We start from the raw sequence: 23,919 nt of genomic DNA, 5'->3' as shown, positions 1-23,919 counted from the left end.
TATTGCACACTGACTTACTGTAGAAATAAACTAACACTTATCTCTGTTTATTGTCAAAATCACTGATTTGCATGCTATATACAGTAAGTATTATTGTGTAAGAAAAGTTTTAAAAGACCCCAGCCAATTATTAAAATTATTTCTGAAATTGATGGATACTTTGATCTTCTATTCCCCAATATTAGACTTTAACTATCAATGTGTAAAGCAACTACCAGGTGTTAGTGTGCATATTAGTTACCTAATGTCCTAAATGTCCAACCTAAATGCATTTGATCATTATATATGCGATACATAAATTAATGTAAAACATATGTGTATATGTTTATGGGAAATAATGTATATTTAACCAAAATTAAACCGCCGAATTACGGGAATTACTTTCCAAGTTTAGCATTCAGCTGCTCTTTTTGTCTTCGGATTTGCATGAATGCAAGATAGATTGCAAAACCCGTTATTCACTCTGTAGCATTGAATACAAAAAATGTACCCAACACAATATTTACAGTAAACTATACATACAGTATTATTAACTTGCTTTACTGATTTTTCCTGTGTGACTGGTAGTATGTATTACATTTTAAATTAACGACTGCTTACTGTGATGCAAATTAATCATTAAGAATAAAATTAAAGAGAATATAGTGCATTTGTGTGTTTTGCTCCCATAACATTTTGATGATATATGGATATTACAACAGCTACAAAAGCTGCCAAATTTAAAATGTATCTTCATTTTTCTAAACACTATAATTTAATAATAGTCCATTCCATCTTTTTGACAATTGGCTTTACTCAGTAATATAAAGTTGTAATGATAAACTACTCAGTGCAGAAATATTGAAGTCTATTTCATAAAATTTTGATCAAATACATTATTACACAGTTTTTTCTCCCTGACAAATGGAGTGTGACAAAGCAGCAAGACAATATTACCTAACTTTTCAGTGAACTTTTGCATAATGTTAAAGACACTGCAAGTACTGCTAGACCCAACCTAACCAACCTTATTAGATCTAAAAATACCAGGAATATTCATAAAATGCATTATTAAGTTAATAAATGGAAGAATCAATTCATTTAACAAGATGTTTCTTTTGTAATTTGCGATAGTTTTTCTTTTTTAGATGCATAGATCAAGTGTGGGTGAAGTTAGGAATGATGTTTGATTAAACAGAAAAGAAAAACCATTACAGACCCCACTGTGCCCATGGCAAATATATCCTTTCAAATGCTATGCCTTTAAGGAGCTTTTGATAAGCTTGCAGCTTTTTGTATTCATTTTAATAAATGATAATTACGACACAAACAGCAAACTAATTTAGCGGGAGGTTTTGTAGTAATTGCGCATGCTATCAAGCAAGGGGTCACTCTTCCACTTCCATTTCCCCAACCAATTTCCTTAAACATTTTTTGTCCTAACAGGAGCACATCAGCCTGGTTTCGGCAAAGCACTAAAGGAAGCCAAGAGCCCTATAGGCAAGGAATCCTGTGGTGCATTACATTCTTTGCAGTGGTGGCTACTTTCTAACACTTTTTATGATGTAGACAGTTTGAAGATGCATAATAAACTAATGAACACACAAATTAAAAGGCAAACATGCAGAATTTGTAATCACGGCTGTACAATTTCTTGATCAAGATCTTGACTATGAAGATGACTATTCAAATATGAAAAATCACTTTATTTTTGTTTATGAAAATATAGAATAATCAATAATACATGCTATTAGAAAAGTGTGGACTACAAACTCATAGGAATGCACTCACCAGTTGTGTTTCTAGGGTTGTTGTACCATGGGGTTACAAACCCAACATCTACACCTACTCCTTCTTTAACACTTTACCACTTAATATGTAATAGTGAATTTAAAATAGCAAGCAACATTTACAAAATGCATTCCAAATACTTAAAAGATTGCTCACATTATTATGGGGTTCAGCATTTTACAGCCAGATCCCAAACTCCATTCTTAAAATGCAAGTATGTGGAAACACAAGTGTGAATTTAATAGGCCGTCTGACATTAACCTGCATCTAGAATTAATTCTTGTCATATGGAGCTTCAACACAACAGAGTACATTACAATACTGATTTATGTCAAATCCTACTTAAAGTACAACGACTAAGTTACAAAGCACAACTACTTTTTGGTCTGTGCATGTCTTGTTTTGTTAAAGAAAATTGATACTAACAAATAACTGGATTTGTAGGTCATAATGAATGTTTTTTTTTTTATGAGAAGAATGGGACTGTACTGTAAATCCTGCATTTTATTTGTACTTGCACATATCTTTTGTTTATGGATCAGTTGTTTTGCTTTTGGCATGTGTCTGTAAAACACTGCAGCCAGAGTGGTTGGGAAGTCCTGGATCACGTCAAGATCACTGAAGCATTTCACACACCAGCTATTCTCCATAATACAGTTAACTGTCTTTTCACATTTCACAGTTATACTGATTCCCTAATACAGGGAGCAGAACACAGTAAGCTGTTTACAGATAGTTACCAAGATGGGCTTATGTTGATGTTTCCTACTACTACACACGATTACAGTATAGCCAAAACCTGCAACTTTTTCAGACAATACTCAATACACTAGTACAGCAGACAAGCATATGTTGCATATGATATTCTTACACTTCTTCCTGTTACTATTTATGAAGTATTTTAATCATATAAAATAATAGGAGTACATCCCCATCAATACTGGACATTCCTGTTAAATATATCCATCACATAATTGAACCTAAACCAATCCTTATGATTTGATTTTAAAATGACTAATTATTATTTAGTAAATACTACTAGTATTGAAATGTTTATATACATACTTTTTAATGTGAGGTGAGGTATAAATAATTAACAGATGTTTAAATTATTTAACCTTAATTTTAAACCTGATGCTTCTAGAGACTGCAGTTGCATTTGTTTAAAGCCTAATTAAAGCAGAATATGTATATATATATATATATATATATATATATATATATATATATATATATATATATATATATATATAAGTTAACTGACAAACGATTAAAAAACTATTTAATTACCTTAATTACCTTAATGTGCTGACATTACTGTAGCTTCATTCTCAGGTCTACAGCAAGATACCCCTTAACATGGGATTACATTAACTTTTCCTTATTTCTGACTACAGTAGCTCTTGGAAGATGGTATATGTAAACACTATTCTTCACCCTTACTGTATTGCTCTCTTTTAATCCTGTACTCAGGAGGTATAAGTAAGCTTGGCTCTGACCCAATGAAAGTCATAGACGAAGTGGTGGAAGAGTCCACTGACTGGATTCATGGTGTCATGTCGTTACTGTCTGACATGATAACGCCTGACGATGATGATGACGATGAAGGTATTCAAAGATCGCACCATTGTTTAATAGCTAACAACTTCACTGGTCCTACCCTTGCTTAAAATGCTGTAACACACTCAAACAGGGTTTTAATGCATTCACAGAGATTTGTGTGATGCTTGTTTACAAATGTAAGCATTAAAAATATAAAGAGTATTGCAGATCATCACAGTGCACTTTTACATAGGCAATGCACATTAGCGTTGTGGGTTCCTAGCTTATAGATACCTGCACATCAGAATTTGCTGCCTTTATTGCATACTGTGATCATTTTCAGTCCCAGTATAACCTCGGAGTGGAGTTATTAATGTAAATAGTATTTTGAGATGGTGATTATGATAGAATATTAACATTATGTTGAGAAACAGTCTGGAATACTCCAACTTTTGTAGAATGTAGTCACTGTCACTATGTGCAAATCTCAATGGAACCGTGACATGTGGAAGGTTCCAGAATGTTTAACAACAGAAAGTTTGGATGTTGAGCTCAAGATCCTGAAATGTATGTGATGTAAATAATCACATACAATAGACAAAATACAAGTGGTTTAAATGGGGGATGACAGTCTTAGCTTATTGAAATTTAAAACGTTAGAAGAATAGTTATGGTACGCTAATAGAAACGTTGTAGAGCTGTTGTAAAATCGGAAAAAAGGGAAGAAAATATATAAGGTATAATTTATATTTAAACAGATTTAACTCACTGGTTTAGAGCCATTTAATATCAAACCCAGCACCAGAATAACAGACATAACAGTACTGATGTAAATGATAATGCGAAGAAGTAGTTTTAATGGTTTCATTGTACTATAAAGCAGAGTACAAGTTAGGACTGCTGGCTTTCACTGTTTACCACCAAAATAATTTTACACACATAATGAAGACAATTAAACTGACTGCATACATGTATGAAAAACATTATAATACATATAACACTCTGGATTCACAATGAAATCAAGCATCCTATTTATTTTCACCAGAGCAACTTTTCATTCAAGCTCTTAATACAACCTTAACATCTAAAGACACATAAGTATAGACTATCATTGCTCTACGTGAGTGTACTGCCAGTGTAGTATTAACCTGCTTTTCTAATCCAATCTTTTTATTTGTCTTCGCACCCACTGTTTAGCTTGTGAGGGATCCTTTTTGCATGCATGTTTTGGTATGTCACAGTATGGCACTTTTGATGTGCAAAAACAGAAATTCACTAACAATACATGTTTATTAATTATAAAAAATGCTGGTCAAACTGAGGTAAGTTAAAGCCCAGTTTTTGAGGCTCACCCAAATGCATGCTCTGAGAGATCAGGGGCTGCAGAATTAGGTTCAAGAAGCATTGGAAATGGGAATGGAATTTCAAGGCACAAGCCCATTTTTGTCTCTGATTCATGTAATCTATATTATTTGTTCTGTTAATTCTTCTACATATTTAATAAATCTGTTTTGCATGGCACTTACACTGACATGTCTTTCCTTATAATTTAGGTGACACAGAGCAACCACCGAAGAGGAGAGGTGTGTTGTTATTTTTACTGTACGGTAGCTGAAGCAGAGATATCTGTTGCAAATTTAAAGTAGAACTGGAGTAAATTAAATCAAAGTTCTGATGAAGTTCCTAAGCATGGTCACTGTTGCTTTAAAAACAATTTCTTATGAACCTTCAAAAACTTAACTTAAATATGAGACCAAAAATGTAACTTCATTATCTCGGTTATCCTTTACAATCAGGGGTTATGCTTGGTTTAAACTTTGTTTGTGCCGTTGCTCAGCTATGCATACACTGTGCCACAATATTTACTAACCAAGCTGTGCTGATGTCATTGTCCTTTGCGTTACTTGAAATTATAGCTCCAGAGGGGAATAATCATTTCAATATTAAACCAACCCAGATGCCAGCTAAGAGCTGTAAGAAAATCTCCTATACTGTTGATTTGGTAGCATTAAAAGTCACATTTCATCACATTAGAAATGCATCAGTGGTTTCCTGTAATCCATTTTCTTTTCTTTTTTTGATTTTGTGTTGTAATTCTTACTCTGGTGCAGGATAGGAGCACTGGATAGCTATGAAATGAATGAGGCCCAGTTTAAGTTTAAAAATGCTGGAAGCATCCTTCAATGTAGCCAGTCTTCTTCATCCTAGGTTATCAGCTTTGTTCCCCATAATGTCTTAGTCAGTATTATTGCATTATGTTCCAGGCTCCTGTACTTTAATTGCTGCTGCTCATGTACAGTAGTTTCTCAGTGTAACACATAACCCTTTGCAGCATCTATATCTGTATTGGGTTTATCACAGTTTTACGCTCAGACATGTATACATAAAGTTCAATGATGTTTATAATGATGATGACTATGAAGGTGAAGATATCATGGATGATGACCATGAAGATAATGGTGAAAACGATGACAACGATGACGGTTTTATAACTGCGAAAGAAGACGGTGAAGGCAATGATGGTGAGGAGGAGGAAGATGAGGAAGAAGGCGATGATGATGAGGAGGAAGACGGTATTTTATTCACTGATGCATTAAAGATGAAATGAGTAGCAATACACAATCCCACCCCTACCCCCCCCCCCCCAAAAAAAAAACAAATCAGATATCTTCTACAGATATTTAGTGTCCATTTGTGTTAAACATGCTTTTTTAAGGCTTATTACTTATTTGTCTAATCACTTGCATGAATGGTTCTGTGCTGCTTCAATGTGCTGATTTGTTAAAAAGCATAACCGATAATACAACAAATATTTAGCTGGAATGATTTTTTCAAATGATGAGTGATAGAACAATATCACATTAAATTTGGATTAAACTAACTGTAATCACTGTAAGTTTTAGGTGTGATGTCCAATATGGTGAACAATAGGTGCTCATCAGAATACAGCATCTTGCTTTGAAACCTATAGTACTGTATACATAAAATAACTATACCTCTAAACTGTTAGAAATCAGGTGTGATTAATTGTACTCAGGAATTAGTAATTGGTTGTTAAATATTCAGATAAACAGTTGATATGACAGTAAAGGGTATTTTAATGTATGTTTCCCACACTAATCTAATACAAATTTCAATAATGGAGCCCCACACTAAGTAGCATATCTTTGACTGCTATGGTTGGCTTCCAAGCTTCCAAATTAATATAATGGCAAACACATTTTGAATTTGATCAATATTTGCTTTATACAATGTATAGTTGTATTTGGAACTTAATTCAGGGAATGGAAGCTAGGTCGTTAATAACCATAGCATATTATGTGCTTCATATATGTCCCAAATACCTGTATCCTATAGTAGGTATGGTAATACATAATTTTTTTCTTTCAAATCACAGGTGAAGCTCATCCATCCAAGCGGAAAGGTTGGTGACTTTCTATATTCTATTTAGACAATAGGCTGAGTCATGCCAACAGTATTTGTCAACATGTTAGTTAAGCATGTCTACAATTTTTAATATTTAAAGGGTTGAGATATTAGAAAAAAACAAAACAATGATATCATACATTCTGCAGTATCATGTTGTGTGGTAATAACCATAACACAAAAGGGTTAATGCAACACAATTCTAACTGTCTGTCGCTTCATTGCCTAAAATGTAAGGCTTTGTGATTACAAAAGTAATAGCATCAGAAAGATTAAGAATATTATACACTTTCAAGTTAACATGCAATTGTAAATTGTTTATTTCCCTTTACTTTATTTAGCATTTCAATCTTAATTATTTTGCTTTGACCATTTTTGCACATTCATTATAGTTTACAATAGTACGATATTTGCATGAAAACACTGATAAATTAAACAAATCTGATTTAAAACTTGGTTGTGTTTTAAGTTACAGTGCACACATTACAGTACATTTTAATTATACAGTAACAAAGTATATTAGATTTACTGTATTGCTAAGGATAGTAGAGTTTGTTGCATTGGGGCAAGGGACAGGCTGACAGGATCATTTGAAGATAGATAACATATTTCAATATTAAATAGTATTAACATTTTGTGTATTAATTTATAAAACCATTACATTTGAATGGATAACTTTGAAATCCAGCAGTTTAGCTAGGATTATTAAAATAAACTTGCTGAATGTGGTATGGGTAGCGCATTTATTTTGTTTATTGATTTTACGATACAACATGTGAATGTGAAATAGATAGCAAAGTATTTATTAGTTTTTTTGTTTAGCATCTGTGCCCTCCATTCTCCTCCCATATTACGAAGAATGGAATGATTCAGCCTTGCACTGGGAGGAAATCAGGCTATAACTTATTTAGAATGGTACTTACTTTACATGGTTTTCATTTTGATCAAACTTCATCAGAGGCCTCTCTCAAATCTATTAATTGTGGCTTGACAAATGAAACTGTGTAATATATACAATTAGTTTGTAATATGTGCCCAGTAATTTTAAGTCTTAACAAAAATACTAATAGCCACATTGACTTCATCTACTGTACCAGTACTGTTTTATTTTAACAATCCTTGTTTCCTTATATTTATTTATTTTATTTATTTTTTTGGTGTACCGTATGTCATGTGTGAATCGTGGTCTGTGTTTCTAAATGAGTTTGTTGACTGTATGTGTGTAGCATCTACAGTATGTTGTTGACTGGGTGGACCTAATAGTGTTAATTTTATTGATTTGTTTGTTTGGGTAGCAAGGTTATATTTATGTGGATCTCTCAATTTGAAATGTTATCTGGATTTATGTGGTGGCTAGAAAAATGGTTTTGTCTTGATTTTGTCTTGAAATATGTTTCATTGCCTTCTCCGAAAGTTGTTTTTGAAACATTTATTTGTGTTTTTTGTGTTTTTGTTTGATTGTTTTCGTATTTTTGAGTGACGACATAAGCACGAGAAACATACAGTAAGGTTTATGAAGACAGTGTAATGCCTGTATGTCAACGCAGTATGGGAGGCAGTAATTCCTGAGGCCTCTGCATTGATCCTTGGGACTTTTATGACACTGCATGAGATAAACATTAAAAATCCAGTTTAAACCACATGTTCCAGTGCTGAGTTTGCATTACTTTTTACTTAAATAGAAAACTAGTATGAATGAATAAATTAAAATACAAATGTATGTTTTTCCTTTAGAAATAAAATTGAATATAAAAATAAACATCACATTTTTCCCCAATTTAATGAGTGTTATCCATATAGCTTTAAAGGCCTTTGCTCACTAGATCCATTCCATCATTTATTATCCGTCATCCAAAAAAGTCAATCCATTGCACACTAGATGCGTTAATATCGTACTTCAGAGCGCTGAAGTGCAGTGGAGGCTTTGAGTAAATATACCTAGTTTCAGTATTTTAATAAAAAATAAATACAATTCTGTTATTAATTCTTACATAACTTTGAACACAAAAAATATTAAATGTGGTATAAACTTAATATATAAACATAAACCACGTTATTCTTTAGTGCACTAAGATGGAAGTTAAAACATTTGCTAATTATTACATTTCTACTAGATCTACAATAATACATAAAAAAAAAAACCTAAAAAAAAAGTTGTCATAGCATCCGAAACCATATGACCAATATTTTATTTCAAACACTCGCTACTGTAATAAATACATCTAAAAGTTGGGAAGCTAGCAATGAGCTACCGAAAATACTTAATGACCTTCTACTCTCTGTGTATGGAGCCAGAAATTCCATCCCTTTCATGTACTGACACTCTTTTCTGATTGTTAAGCCCTGACCGCTCTTGCCCTGTCACGCTTCTTTCTCTGATATGTGTCTCCAGGTTAGGCCATTGTTTCTTTACTTCCTTGACTACAATTAAAATAAAAAGTATATACTTATAATAACCTATACTGCACAAAATCCATGTGTTTATGTATACTATCAGTTAATAATTTCATGTTTTACAATACATATCATTCATGCCCAAGTCCACGGCAATGTCTTTCCATATGTTTTATTTTTTTTTCCAATGTCTTTGTAATCTTTGTAATGTTGGATTTATAATAATTTTGGAGACACACACAATTAGTTTTTGCATTTTGTTCAGGGAACTGCAAGAATCCACATGTCTTCCCAGTCGTTTTTCATTGGTCAATCTCATTTTTAACGCATGTCAAATCGGATCAAATCAAACTTGTTTCGATTCCAAAAGTGACGCATCACCGTTGTACGACAATTCCGGTCTCAGTGTGCAAGGTGCAATAGGGAACGTGCATGATTTGTTTTTTTCTGTTTAGATGCACGTTAAATTCGGATGTGTTATTGGATCCAGTGTGCAATGGCCTTAACTCTGAAGCTATTTCAAGTTTGTTTTGGGTAATTACATTAAGTTTGTTTTTCATGAAACCTAGACATACATTTCCTGAAGATCAAATTTCATTTAAAGACCCAGTACTATTGTTTAACCTTCATAGTGTTGTACATGCATTATTTTTCAATTTAAATAATGCATATATTAACAGTTAAATCTGAATAAATATTGCTTCAGTTTTGCTCTGTTAATAGCAAGAAATTAATCAAATTTGGTCCCTTTATTCTTATAATTAAATGTATCAACAGAACATGTGGTATAAACAAGAGCACTACTACCATACATTGCATCTCAGTGGGGAGTTTAAGGACTTAGGCTTGATGAGCATGGGCTTGATACCAGGACTGTCACTCGATTAACATTTTTGATCAGTTAATTTATGGGCATTAGTTGATTAACCGGTTGATCAATCCGTGCACATTTTTTATAAAGGTAACAATCTTTAAAAATCAATATATATATATGGGCATTATAGGGTTAAAATCCAAAGTAAGTACCACGTGGGAAATTACACATGTGGTCACAAATGGTATCACGTGGAGATAGTTGGAGAGAACAGAAAATGGTTACGGACCTTTAAAGGGAAAACTGAAATCTAGTTTTGGGTATAAATTAGACTCATAAGGAAAAATCTTTGGTAAAGAAATGGTGTTCTGTTTCAGATTTCCATACAAGGGGAGTGTGAGTAGTTTGCAGTCATCCCTCGTTACTTTAACCATTTGAATTGGTCATCCTATTACTAAAAAGTACATATTAGCAGATTAATTAACAGAACACTCGAAATGGTCACTGACATTTATTTAGCCCTTACATCCCTGTGAATATCTATAACAGGATTTTAAAAGCACTTTTTTCAATATTATTTTAGAGAACACATAAGTGTAAATAAGTGATGTATAGGCTTTAATTTACCAGTACATTTTTATGCAAATCATTTGTTTTAAGAAAATATATATATAATACTTCTTTGATATCTATGTAATTTGTCATCAGAAGACTCTTGGTTGATTAACCGGTCTGATTAATCTGTTAATCGGTATATATATATATATATATGGTGGTCATCATTTAAATGTCAGTTTTAAGAAAACAAGCTTATGATGCAGATTCGTTGACAATTGATACTGATGATGATGATGATGATCATGATGACGATGGCAAAGACGACAAGATAGAAAGTCATGATGGGGCCAAGAAATTAAAAACCAAGACTTCTGTTTCTGAAGAAGAACTATATGATGATGGTGATGATGATGAAGATGATGTAAATGATCATGAAGATGACAAAGTCAAAGATGATGATGATGATGATGATGATGAAGATGACGATGATGAAGTGGAGGACAATGAAAAAATCAACAAAGGACTTAAAGATACTGATGATGATGATGATGACAAACTTGAAGTACTTAAAAGTAAGAAAAATGCAAAAAATGTTGCCATTAAAAGCAAAACACAATCAGATAAGTTTTCCACTAAACAGAAGACGGATGATGATGATGATGATGACGATGATGATGATGATGACGATGATGGCGATGACTATGATAAAACTTTTGTAATCAAAAGCAAGAAAGATGCCAAGAATGCAGCCATTCAACATCAGAAAAATACCCAAACTGTAGACAGTAAAAGCAAGAAAGATTCAGATAAGGTTTTCACAAAGCATGACGAGGAAGACGACAGAGAAGATGATTACAGTGAGCCTAAAAAATCAGGTATTAAAATTGGTTTTGATCACGATGTGTTGACTACATACTATAGTGTTGTTACATATATGAAATTTGTTTAATGCGCTCAAGAAAATATACATAGCACATATCTAACTAGTTTTTAAACAGTCAAGAAAAATGTTTTTTTTTTCAAACTTACCAATTGTAAGTACCAGTTACCTTACTAATATACTAGAAAAAGTAACTGTATGGCTATATATTTTAGGCATCTTTTTTATTAAAACCAACAGCTTTACTAAACTGTAGAACACTGTGTGTCAGTGGTGACTCAATATAACAATTTTGGTTATTGACTTCTGAGTGCCTAACATTCACAATATAAAGTAAAAGTCCCATTACTAAAGCATGGGCTGACGAATATGTTGCTAGTGTGGAAAGCTGCTCAAGTTGCACCTCTTTTTAATATGAAATTATATACTAATGAACTCAAGATGCAGCAGATGCACCAGTCCATTCTTATGAATGGCCTGGTGCATCTGCTGCATATATGCATAATGCATATTAAAGATATAGGAAGATGCAGGTACTGCATTAATATGCGACAAGAAACCCCTCAGGATACAGTAAACTGCTTCACAATAATCCAATAATAATGTTTACATTTATATACACATAGAGGGATGATAGTTGCCATGGGGACAGGATTGTCTCTCATTCTGTTGCCCAGATTGTTTGTTGAGCATATATTTCTTAATATGTAAAACAAAATAACAATCTGTCATAATGATAAAGATAAATCATTATCTTTTGAAGTGATTTTGTCACTTTGGTCTTTCAATTAAATTACTATCTCAGCCAGGCAATAAGATGATGTGATTACTGAAAAATTAAAGCTATTTATCACCCTGCAAAAGTTTATATTCATCTGAACAATGGGCATTACATTTGGTTGATATTAAATTGCACATCTAATATCTTAATATATTCAGTAGCATTGGACAGCTGGTGATTTAGAAATAGACTACATGCCTGTCATTTAGTCACTGTAAATCATATGGGTTACCTAAATAATGCCTGGATGTCAAGTTCATTTGCTACTGTTTTAATTTGTGTAGAATGAGTAATTTCGTGGTAAATGACTATAAATGTATTTTAATTTATATATAAATATACATATGAATATTATGTTTTCTTTTATCTTATTAAGATTTGAAATAATGCTAATATTAGAGGTGTCGTTTTAAAAAGATATAGAAAATTAGATTTGTAATATAGCTTTCAAAGTGCTGTTTTAACTTGCAAAGTAATTTTTAATGTTAAAGTCTAATAACCATTTTTTTTCTATCCCCATGTGTAGCACAACCAGGTAAGAGACTTCTTAAATAAGTTATTATTATTATTATTATTATTATTATTATTATTATTATTATTATTATTATTACAGATTAAACATTATTTGAGGAGTAATTAGGTGACACTGATGTAGAGGGTAATAGACACAGTTTTAATTAGATTTTAAATATTATTAATTACAAAATAATGGTGATCTTCTAATGGTTGTTTAAGTGAAACATGTATTTTCTGATGCACGTTGTCAATAATCAAACTTTGTGTTAATTTAAACATGTGTTTTTGTAGTGTAGAATTAACAAATATGAAAATGGTCAGTCGTGAGTGTCAGTTGCTATGTGTATATCAATTTCTTGGTTTGGAAAGATTTAACGGAAAACATGTATTTGGTGTTAGAAAGCAGGAGATATTTTTATGAGGCATTGTTTTAACTTACATATCTGATTCCTGTGTTGTGGAAATCCTTGGAGTTATATAATCAAGTTACTTATATAACCCAACAATTGCAAGAGAGTTTCAGAGGCTGCTGGGTAATTCTTTATTCACAGACACAAACATAGAGGTTGTGCAAAAAAAAAAAAAAAAAAAAAAACACTTAAATAACCTTGCCTTTTCTGTTCTCAGATTGCTAATTGAAGCCATTTCTATTTTACAGTAATGAAAAAAAGTACCAAAGAAACAACTGAAAGAAAATCGAGGGATGAAAAGAAAGCACCACCGAAAGGTATATGAATTTATACAGTATAATAGAATACCAGATACTAGACATACTAGATACCACAAACTGTACTCACAGCTCTTGCAATAAGCCTCATTTCTATAATAAGTAATTTCTTCATTGCACATACTATATTAGTAATATAGAGTGTAAACAATTTGCATTTTGAACTGAAAGTTTTTGGCCACAATCAGTAAATAAGGTAAAGAAGACATTGATTGATACTCAAAGTGACTCTGAGGACAGTAGAAATTCTTTCAGGAATTACATTTAATTTGCATTCATATGTAAAGAATAAACATCATGTCATGGCTTCATCTTGTGCCTTGAATTTACTGTATGTGAAAGTGCAGCCGGAATAACTAATATCTGAGGTTGGAAGGAGACATGGCTCCTTTCCGAATGAAAGGCTGAAAGGGGATGAGGAGAGAGTGAACAAACTGAGTTATTTTTGGTAGAAAAAAAATGTGATCTACTGTCCATTAGAATAGAGAGAGAGAGAGGATAGCATTATTGTTCAGCAATACAGTCTGAAAAAAAATCAAATGCTTCTTGTGTGGTGGTCATGGTGACCGTGTCTTTGGGGAGAGCTGTAAAATCTGTCCGAAACATCAAACCTCCCTCTCTTCATTACATTTTTTTTCCACAATTGTGAGGCCTTTTCTTTGTGAGCATGATTTAAAGCAACGTTAGCCCATTAACAGAAGCTTGCTTCCATTCCCAGAGGTGAAAAAGGTTAAAGTCACCAAGGCAGAGGAAAAGACAAAGATGGCAGCAAAACCAGAAAAGAAAGTAGAGAAAGCCAAGAAAGAAATGAAGGCAGTGGAAAAAGCAAAGCCCAGAGCCAGGCCAAAGCAGGAGAAACCCTCAAAGACAGAATCAAAAGGTAAAAAAAGCAAGAAGGACGCAGAAGACGCTGAGTCCCAGAAAGTAGTGGAAAAGAAACTAAGAGACAATGATAAAAGATGGGGGAAAGGGGACAAAGAACGTTTTTAATAAAAAGAGTGGAGAGTCCAAAAAGAGGAAACAGGGAGCATAAATTAATCTTGAGACTGGGAATTGTGCTCAGATTGATTTACATAATTCAATGAACCTGTTCTTAGTACTCACAGTGCTATACTATCTTGTGTACCTCATACATTTAAGATAGTTAGTTGTTTGTAAAGTTAGCTGCTGTAAGTGATTCAACAGACATACCAGACTTTTATGTACTGTAGGCAACAAAGGGTTAACACAGTTACTATGGAGAGATCTGCCAGATCTATCAAGTGTGTTGTTATAGCATGTCACCGTGGAAAGTTTAATTAATGAGAATTATAAACTTCTAAAACATCAGGTTATGTGTTCAAGTGCTTTATGTATACCTGGCACAAATGATTCAATTGCCAGTAATTCCCAATTCTCTGTAGGGGCTATCTAAAAAAAAGAAAAAAGCTTGACAAGATACAGTAAGAAAAATAAAAGCTTTGCCTGAACTACATATTACATGAAAATGTAAATGAACTTGAACAAATTCCTAGCACAATCAAAAAGTTGGAAATAATAAATTGCATTATATTTTTTTGTGTTCATGTAAAAAAAAAAAAAAAAAAAGTATCTTCTATAGTTCTATACTTTGTGGTAACAACCATTCATTGTGCCTAGCACGTCCTTAATACTGCAACTGGAACTACAACATGGATGACATCATGTATATATTGCATAACCATAGGAGTAAAATATATACTGTGTCTGTGTACTCGTTCTCAGTTACAGTGAGGAAGGATGAGGTTTTGATCTCCCATTCATTTTCTTCATTGCTCTTTTTCCCTTCTGCTCTGCTAGATCAGTTTGAGTTCTGTCGCTATGTGGTTGGCATGTATACACATGAGGATGTTTCTTCAGGTACTTTGAAAAGTCTTGTATTTCTGTCTAATAGTAGTTGTTTGAAGTTTTTCTCCTCATATACTTAACAAAGCTTATAAACTTCGGAATATACTAGCTTAGAAATCGGATGGATTTGAATACATTTTAATTGCAGTTGCATGAACATACAGTAGCTGGATTCTTCAAGATGCAGTATCCTTTTACCAGACCATAGCAGTCTTCAAAAGTACAACATAAGTAAGAATGCACAATGAACCATTCAGTTTCTTTTATCTGCTGATTTAAAAAAAATCACAAATGAAACACTGTTCTGTCTTCTCTTGGATGCTGTGATTTGATGTATATCACATCCAAGTCCAGCTAGAAATTTCTTCAGTGATAAGAAAATATAATAAGCTCAGACCACTTATGACGTTTGACTGCTTTTAGAATAAAACATGATTATTCAGTGTGCACTAGATGAAATGTGTGTGCAACGGTGATAGTGCATCTTAAACAACTTCTTCATTGCAAAACAGATTGTTGTTTATTTGGAAAATACACATAATTAACAATTCATATTAATCATATTAAACATTAATGCCATAGGTCTTGGCTTTTGGCATAATTGTGAATGATTTATGTTAATAAATAATACCTAAAAAATTTAAACGAGTGGCGATGCACCAAAGATGTAGTTTCTGACCTGGCTTTAGGAACTCCTTTTTGGATCTTGTTGCATAACACATTCTGTTGATTCTTCATGCAGTGTAATGTATTTGGGTGCATCCGTGATGAAACTTTTCATAATTGTTACCATGGTTTCAAACTTACTAATTCCATTCACTCTGCAGCTCCCTCTATAAACAGTATACAGTCTTGCGTTTTTTGCTTTTGTGACATAGGAATTACATTTAATTTTGTTCCATCCCTCCTCCACCTATAGCTTTTAAAGTCATAGCAGCTTTATATATTGTGGTTCCTTAGAATTAACTTGGTTCGTTCCTTATAGCACTCCACTGTGTACCTAAATGTCATTAAAACATTGGTCTGAGTTACACTGCTTTTTAAGCAAAATAACTTTTAACAACATGCTTTACCTCACTAAGTTTCAAATTATGCAATTATGGGATTGGGTAGTATCTTTCTGAGCTCAAACTTACTGTATAAAAGGTTGCCTTTTTATGCCTATTACATGTTGAATACAATAAATACATATATATTTTACAGACACTGGAGTACTGGAGTAGAGAAATTAAAGTACAGTCCAATTACTGACACTATTTCAGATTGAGAACTAAAAAGTTAACTTAACAGGAGGGTTTATGTAAGTGAATAAGAAAGAAAGAAAGAAAGAAAGAAAGAAAGAAAGAAAGATACTTTTCTAATTCAGTAATTCAGTGTTAATGTTTTCATTAATACTAAGCACACTTTAAAGATTATTAAATAACACACAGGTAAACATGATTGTACACGCGATTGTTAACTTTATTTTGTGCTTCTTATCTCAGGTTATTAACAAATTATGCTAGATACATATGCTTGGTACCATCACATTTAAAAGGAGGATACAAATTTATTACCTATTTCTTTTTCTGTTTTGTTTGTTTCTGAATAGCTATGCCTACGTTTTTATATTTGTTATGCTCCACACAAGTCCTTCTTTGGAACACTGAGCTTAATTTCTGGTTACCAATTGGGATGACATTCAGATTTGTTTTTAGAATAAAAGCTGGGCATCTTGGTAATAGTTTTTAAAGTCCCCCTCTTCTTCATTTAAATTATTTTCTGACCGTGTTGTGTTGTGATAACAGTGAACAAAATAATTTAAAGGACGGGAGATGCTGTTGAAGATAATGTAATTCTGAGTTATAATTGAAAAAGTTCAGTCGGAGCACTTCCATGTGGACACCAATTAAAACATAATTACATCATATTTACAATTACAATTAAACCATAACTAATAACAATGAGCAAGTTGGTTCTGCTGAAATCCAACATTTTCAAAGAAATTGAGAGCCTATTTAAAAAGCTTTTACTCATTAAGTATTTAGAAGCTGTTTTTAAAAGTCAATTTTGAATAACTCAATAAATTAAATTCATGAAATCGCTCTGGAGTTTTGATAAAGGATGGGACTTTTCAGTGGTATATAAAAACGTATGTAATTCATCAAAAGATATAATTGAATATGCTGAAAAGCACAATAAATCATGATTAATGCCCTTAAAATAAACATTGAAACTCCCTGCTGATAAATCAGTTACATCTGATGCTAGTAAAAAAGATGTATCCACATCTTAGAAGTAAATACAAATTGAACTGATGAAAATCCAGAGACCTAGAATGACTTGTGCCTAAATGTTCAGCTAATCTTGTAAATGTTGCTATGTACTCTTTTAATCTTCTGCTGTTTGTATGTGTCCTGATTTGTTTTGTAATGTGGTCTGTTATCTGAAAACACTGTAGTTGCTTATTGCTTGACTTGTTATCAGCCAATAAAATTTTGACATGAACATGATTTGATGCAGTTTGATTTTTTTTCCCCCCCGACTCTTTTTATTAACTTTATTGGTGTTAAAATGTGCTTAACCACATGACTGTGCTGTTCAAATCATGTTCATGCTGCATGCTTTATTGTTCCCAGGTCCACATGCGAGTTCCACATTATTTTTGAATTGAGTTACTAACACTTAATAAGTAGGGGTTGCACCTAAAAAACTGAACAAATTGTGCTGTGAAAAGTTTTCTAAAGTAAGTATCGATTTTTTTCAATTCTAACAAGGGTGCGAACCCATTGGGATTTGCACCACATTTCCAAGAGGTTCCCTGGACAGTTGCTCTAGAGCAGGGGTGCCCAATCCTGGTCCTGGAGGGCCGGTGTCCCTCCTGGTTTTTTTCCAACTTTACACTAAATTGCTTAATTGGACCAATTAAGCTTCTAATAAGGGCTTGATTGGTCCAATTAAGTAATTTAGGGGGCAGTTGGAACAAAAGCCAGGAGGACACCGGCCCTCCAGGACCAGGATTGGGCACCCCTGCTCTAGAGGCTTCCTAATGTATTATTCCTGCAGCATAGTTGGAAATTAACTAAACCCGGAGCTTATAGTTTATACTGATTCAGAGGCTTATCATTTATACTGTATGCAAAAATCCTTTTACGAGTTCCCTGAAGTTTTTATTTGTGTGTGTGTGATTAGCATGTGTTGTATATTCAATGAATTGACAAAGATTTCCTGTCTAAACAATTGTCTAATACAGGGTTTTCCAAAGTTGTCTATTCCACTCCTGGTCTTTGTTCCAACCCTGTTTTAAATGGCTTAATTGAATTAAACCTCCATGCAGACTGTGAAGTAGTTAATTATATCTACCTGTTAAACCTGGAGTGGAATTACCCTCCAGGACCGTGATTGGACACCCATGGTCTAAAACCACATTCTATTCTTAATGCTACTGTATATCTTTTTGAATATTTTACATTTATGGATAATATACATACTGTATATAGAAGCCTTGTCTTCATTTCTGCAGTAGCTCTGTGTGACATACCTTAACTGTTCAGCGTTTTGTAAAGTTGGCATTCATAATATGACCTTACACAGGGGTGGGCAATTCCGGTCCTGGAGGGCCAGTGTCTCTCCTGGCTTTTGTTCCAACTGTGTTCTAAATTACTTAATTAGACCAATAATTGGTAATAATTGGTCCAATTAAGTAATTTAGGGCAAAGTTGGAACAAAAGCCAGGAGGGACACCGGCCCTCCAGGACCGGAATTGCCCACCCCTGAATCACCATCTTAAAATAAGACATGCTGTTTTAACGCTTACCGGTGCCAGAGACTAAACACTACTGGTAAAATGAATTGTTTAAAATCCTATTGAGACATGTTGGGTTTCATTAATGCTTTCCTCATTTTCCTGACTCAAAACCGATTCTGATTCCATCTGATTCTGCAGAAGACCTTTTTGGCTTTCTCAAGGGTACTTCTTCATTTAAAAAAAAAAAAAAAAAGTATTTTGGGATAGATTCTCAGAGCTATCTACTCCAGTCATCATTAGCATGTTTTTTTTTTCCAGATAGTAAAAATGCACAGAACAAACTTACCAAACCAGAAATAAACAACTTGGATTTATAATGCATGGCTTGTGAGTAGACTAAAATTGTAATTGCAGCTTTTCCTTTCAGACAAAAACTGCATTCATGACGATTTGGAGGAAATAGCTTTGAGAACCTACAGTAGCCCTTTAGTGACAGAACCTAGCCCTTTACTCTCAAAACTAAAATAAATCACCACACCAATTATCAATTACACTAGAACTGTTTCAAATAATCACTTAGCTAAGCACAAATCAAACCATTACTCACCAATCTTTGTGAGTTTCGGCCTAGTAACATACTCAATGCTCAGATCCATAATGGCAGAAACAACAGACCACAGGCTATATAGGTAAGCATAACAACGGCTCAAGGAGATTTTTGTTAAAATGATGTTTTGGGGCAATTCGGTTCTATAAGTTTGGTGCTTCTACGGATGGTTTGGAATGATAGAAATTCAGTAATAGCATAAACTCTTAGTATTAATAAGGGATTTCTGACCTCGCTGTGAGCAGCCCTGTGTTATTTAAAGAAGCTATGCAGGAGATATGCTGCAGTGTCAGAATAATCTTTTCTTTAAATAGCTGCATGCAATGTTGTTTGGAACCAGCGACACTGATAAGGTTTTATACAATCGGATGAGGGAGTGGAGGAGATCTCAGATTTCCAGAATCGTCCCAACCGTGTACTTTTCTGTCGTCGTTTAACCCTTTTAACCCTTTTCGGGGCAAGTCATTGACAGATTGACTTTGGATTGTTAAGAATTAGACCTACACATCCAGCAGTATTTACATACCAAAACTCCATTCATGAAGCACCAATTGAAACTTGATGAATAGATTCTATTCTATTTAAATCTTCTTGTCTATATTATTATTAGCACTGAGAATAATCCATCGACATCATTAGTTTCTGAAATAACAAATTCACGTGCTGTATGTGATCAATTTGAACATTAGCTTTGCAACATCATGCTTTACAGGACAGGACATTGTCATACATACAGTACAGCAAAGCCCTGTTCCATTTCATATTTGGTCTGAGAATTCTGCATTTTAACCACATTCTTTGAATGCAGGGGTCAAAGCAGCAGTAGCTCCAGCCCTGCCTAAAGGAAGCCCCACCACAAAGAAGCCAGCAGCACCTGCTGTGGAAGGCAAGCTACTTACACTTTTTTTCCCTACAATACTGAACACAACATTATAAACACTTTAACAAAAAATATACAATGTAGCTGAACCTGTTTAATATATATTTTACAATGTGTTCTGTAGATAACTGCTGTCACTTTGAGTTTCAACCACCCCGCCATGCAACGTGAAAGAAAAAGTGAAACCCATATTTAGGTGTAAAAGACTTTTCCAAATGTTAACGGAGACGCTAATGTAGTTTGCATAGGAATGCGTTCATGATTTATTGGTGTATTTTTTAAGTAGTTGACGATGTAAAGAATATATGTATTCAGATTTGTTTGTTTTTATTGGCACTGGGTTTACTGTATGTGCAGGGTGTTGCCCATTATTGCAACACACCACTTCACAGGGTGTGTTTAGACAAAATACACAGCAATGGGGTCTATTCAGTTGAGCTATTATAAATGGTGTGGGATCTAAATGCTGCTTCTGTTTAAATCATTACAATGTTTAGCAGTGTGTTTGAGTCAATTTAGTGTAATTTTGTCTTTAAAAGTAAGTACAATTCCTGGTTTGTACGTTTTAGAAAAAAACAATTTAATCAATGGCAGTATTAGGATCAACTGTTTATAGGTATTGAACAGAGCCCAAACCCTTTCACATATACAGTATTACTTCTTGGTCCAATTTATTATTGGGTCCTAAAAATTGTGTACTTTAACCACATTCTCTGAATGCAGGGCTAAAGGAAGCAGTAACTACAGCTCCGCCTAAAGAAAACCCCACCACAAAGAAGTCTGCAGCACCTGCTGTGGAAGGCAAGCTGTTCCTGATTGTTACTGACATTACTAAACACAATATTATTAACAGAACTATAGTTTAGGAATACCGCAGTTCAGTCTCCCTAACGAACAGAACCAGCGGGAGCGTAAAGGCTAAGACTTCTCTGGTTCAATCATTTCCAGGAGAGGGAATTCAATTAGGTCCTCGTTGATAATAATAAAATATTTCTTAGCAGACGCCCTTATCCAGGGCGACTTACAATTGTTTCAAGATATCACATTATTTTTTACATACAATTACCCATTTATACAGGCGGGTTTTTACTGGAGCAATCTAGGTACCTTGCTCAAGGGTACAGCAGCAGTGTCCCCTACCAGGGATTGAACCCACGACCCTCCGGTCAAGAGTCCAGAGCCCTAACCACGACTCCACACTGCTGCACTAACATACAGGGCTTTGCATTGAACTGTGATATCTGACTTTCCAAACACTTCCAAACACACTATAATGCCCTAAGCTGCGATCATCACATCGTGGAACCCAACTTGTTTTTCACAATTCAAGTTAGTTTTGCGTTTGGAAGAAGCATGCTGGTGACTTTTTAAGATCCTGAATCGGTCACAACATTAAATTCTCTGTTGAGATTATATACTTATTGCACAGTTCAGTGGTGAAATTTTGACTGAGTTAAATATATACTTTGACTAAACTCAGATGGATCTTTCTCATTTTATTTACATATGTTTTACATTGTCTAAATAGCTGATGTACAACTCATTCTGTGTTTTTAAAATTTTTAGGTCAAATTTACAAAAACTGGCAAAAGGATAATCAGACTGTGCTAGTGCCATATCTCCCCAACCTGTACTTATCAAAGTAGGGTATCATAAACAGTGCTTTTAGGGCACTGCATACTGTATATTGAATTGCTTTCTTGGGCACTGCATATGCTGTTTTTATGTTTCAGTAACAAAAAGAACATGTGACTCATGTGTACCCATCATGACATATACAAAGCATATAAATAACCACAAATATCCAGCCTCAAGAGATAATGTAATAGTTGCGTCACCAGGCCAACAAAAGCCAATATTTGGGCTTTAGTTTCAGACAGAAATGTTCAATGAAGTCTACTGAGTTTTTCTGAGCTTGCGTCGGAACCTTTGCGATTATTTCAAGTGCATGGTGTACTAGAGCAGTGCTTCCTTATATAGTACAGGGTTTGTAAGCAGCAATATTTTTAGAATCAGTGACTATTGCAATTCAGCCTCAGTTGCCAAGTTTCCCAACTATTCAGTGTCTGGTTATGTGGAAGGGTGTGAGAAGTTAAAGCAGACTGTGAATGGGTCCTGTCCCATGAACAGGGTGCAGTGGGCTGTTGTATCCCTTGTCACATGTGCGATGGCCTCTATTCACAGATAAAAAAAAACAAAAAAAAACTGTCATGTAAAATGAACCAGATCCCACAGAAAAACTCCAACACAAAGAATACAATTCATTGCCACAGCGATTCAAAGATTTTTAAAACTTAATGTGCTATGTATGTATTCTCTGTGTAAATTAATTATCCAGGCCTATATATATATATATATATATCTTTTCATTTTACTGCACAAAACAAAGACAATGGAGTCTATTCAGTTGATCTAAAGGGTAACTGAGCAAAATACTGCCATGGTTTAAATCATTATAAGAAGTGACTTTGTGAAAAACAATACCTATAACAATGTGTGTGAGTCTCTAGTATACATCTCTAGTATACATTTTGTCTTCATGTCAGTCAGATTTGGTCCTGTTTGATTATTTGAACAGTGGCAGTATTTCAATATCAAACGAATGTCCCGTACTGTTTTTTTAGGGTATGATAAAGACATTGAAAAAGACTTGTCGTTAGCTACATATCTTACGGTTTAGTGTTTTACAGTTATGGATGAACTTCAGTACCTACAGCATCACAAGATCCATCACAAGAAGAAACAGGTTCTTACAACCTATACATACAATTTTCTCTTCTACTGTACCTGCAATGGGTACAATGCTACTATCGTCAAGCATGTGTCAACCAATCCTCAAGCATTATGGTTTTCTCCATACAGTACTTAATGAAATCTACATTTACTGTAACTACAATGTATATATTTAAAAAAAATGCTTGCTGGAGTAACTTAGCAGTACCAAGTTTATCTTTTTAGATTAATAGAACAAATGTTCATTCACTAATTCTGAAAAGTTCTCTAACCCTTTCAAATATCAACGACATAATTTTAAGCAACATAACACAAAGGTGAAGTAATTTCCTCTGTAGCAAGTTATGTCTTTTTCATTTACATATATGTTGATTATGTTGAAAACAAATGTTTTCTTTTCTTTATTTTAACCTTCTCTTCACTGTTTCCTTAACTGCATTCTAGAAACAGCCCATCATAGTATGCTCCTTTTGTCTTTACCCTTACAGTGCCAGAAGACACTAAATGACATTACCTTTTTATTCATTACTGAATGGTGTGAACCAGGTTCATGCAGGTTATGCTGCAATTGTACTAATGCTAATCAACATTTTAAAGCTAAGTTTAAGGGGTTCGATGAGCTACCTGACCCAACTGGCACGATGTAATACAGGAATGGCTACACTGCTAGAAGTGCCACTTATTTCACTAGCTGATAC

At 33.8% G+C, this 23,919-nt stretch overlaps 1 protein-coding gene across 30 annotated transcripts in view; it reads left to right on the top strand.

The window, feature by feature from the left end:
- The window catches only part of LOC117411263 (triadin-like), an 86,231-nt gene that overhangs the window by 10,461 nt on the left and 51,851 nt on the right, over positions 1-23,919 (top strand). For 17 of the 30 annotated variants that reach the window (XM_059025090.1, XM_059025087.1, XM_059025095.1 and 14 more), the window contains 10 exons: positions 1,426-1,479; positions 3,244-3,378; positions 4,866-4,895; positions 5,736-5,885; positions 6,710-6,736; positions 13,340-13,408; positions 14,127-14,288; positions 15,227-15,286; positions 20,417-20,494; positions 21,212-21,289. In XM_059025090.1, coding sequence (XP_058881073.1) covers positions 1,426-1,479; positions 3,244-3,378; positions 4,866-4,895; positions 5,736-5,885; positions 6,710-6,736; positions 13,340-13,408; positions 14,127-14,288; positions 15,227-15,286; positions 20,417-20,494; positions 21,212-21,289 — 843 coding nt within the window. Of the gene's footprint in view, positions 1-1,425; positions 1,480-3,243; positions 3,379-4,865; positions 4,896-5,735; positions 5,886-6,709; positions 6,737-12,538; positions 12,701-13,339; positions 13,409-14,126; positions 14,289-15,226; positions 15,287-20,416; positions 20,495-21,211; positions 21,290-23,919 lie in introns of those variants that run through there. The other 13 variants (XM_059025102.1, XM_059025099.1, XM_059025108.1 and 10 more) reach the window with 11 other exon arrangements.

This window comes from Acipenser ruthenus, chromosome 6 (genome assembly GCF_902713425.1).
Source record: "Acipenser ruthenus chromosome 6, fAciRut3.2 maternal haplotype, whole genome shotgun sequence".
In the NCBI taxonomy this organism is placed as follows: domain Eukaryota; kingdom Metazoa; phylum Chordata; class Actinopteri; order Acipenseriformes; family Acipenseridae; genus Acipenser; species Acipenser ruthenus.
This window is presented reverse-complemented; position numbering and strand designations above follow the sequence as displayed.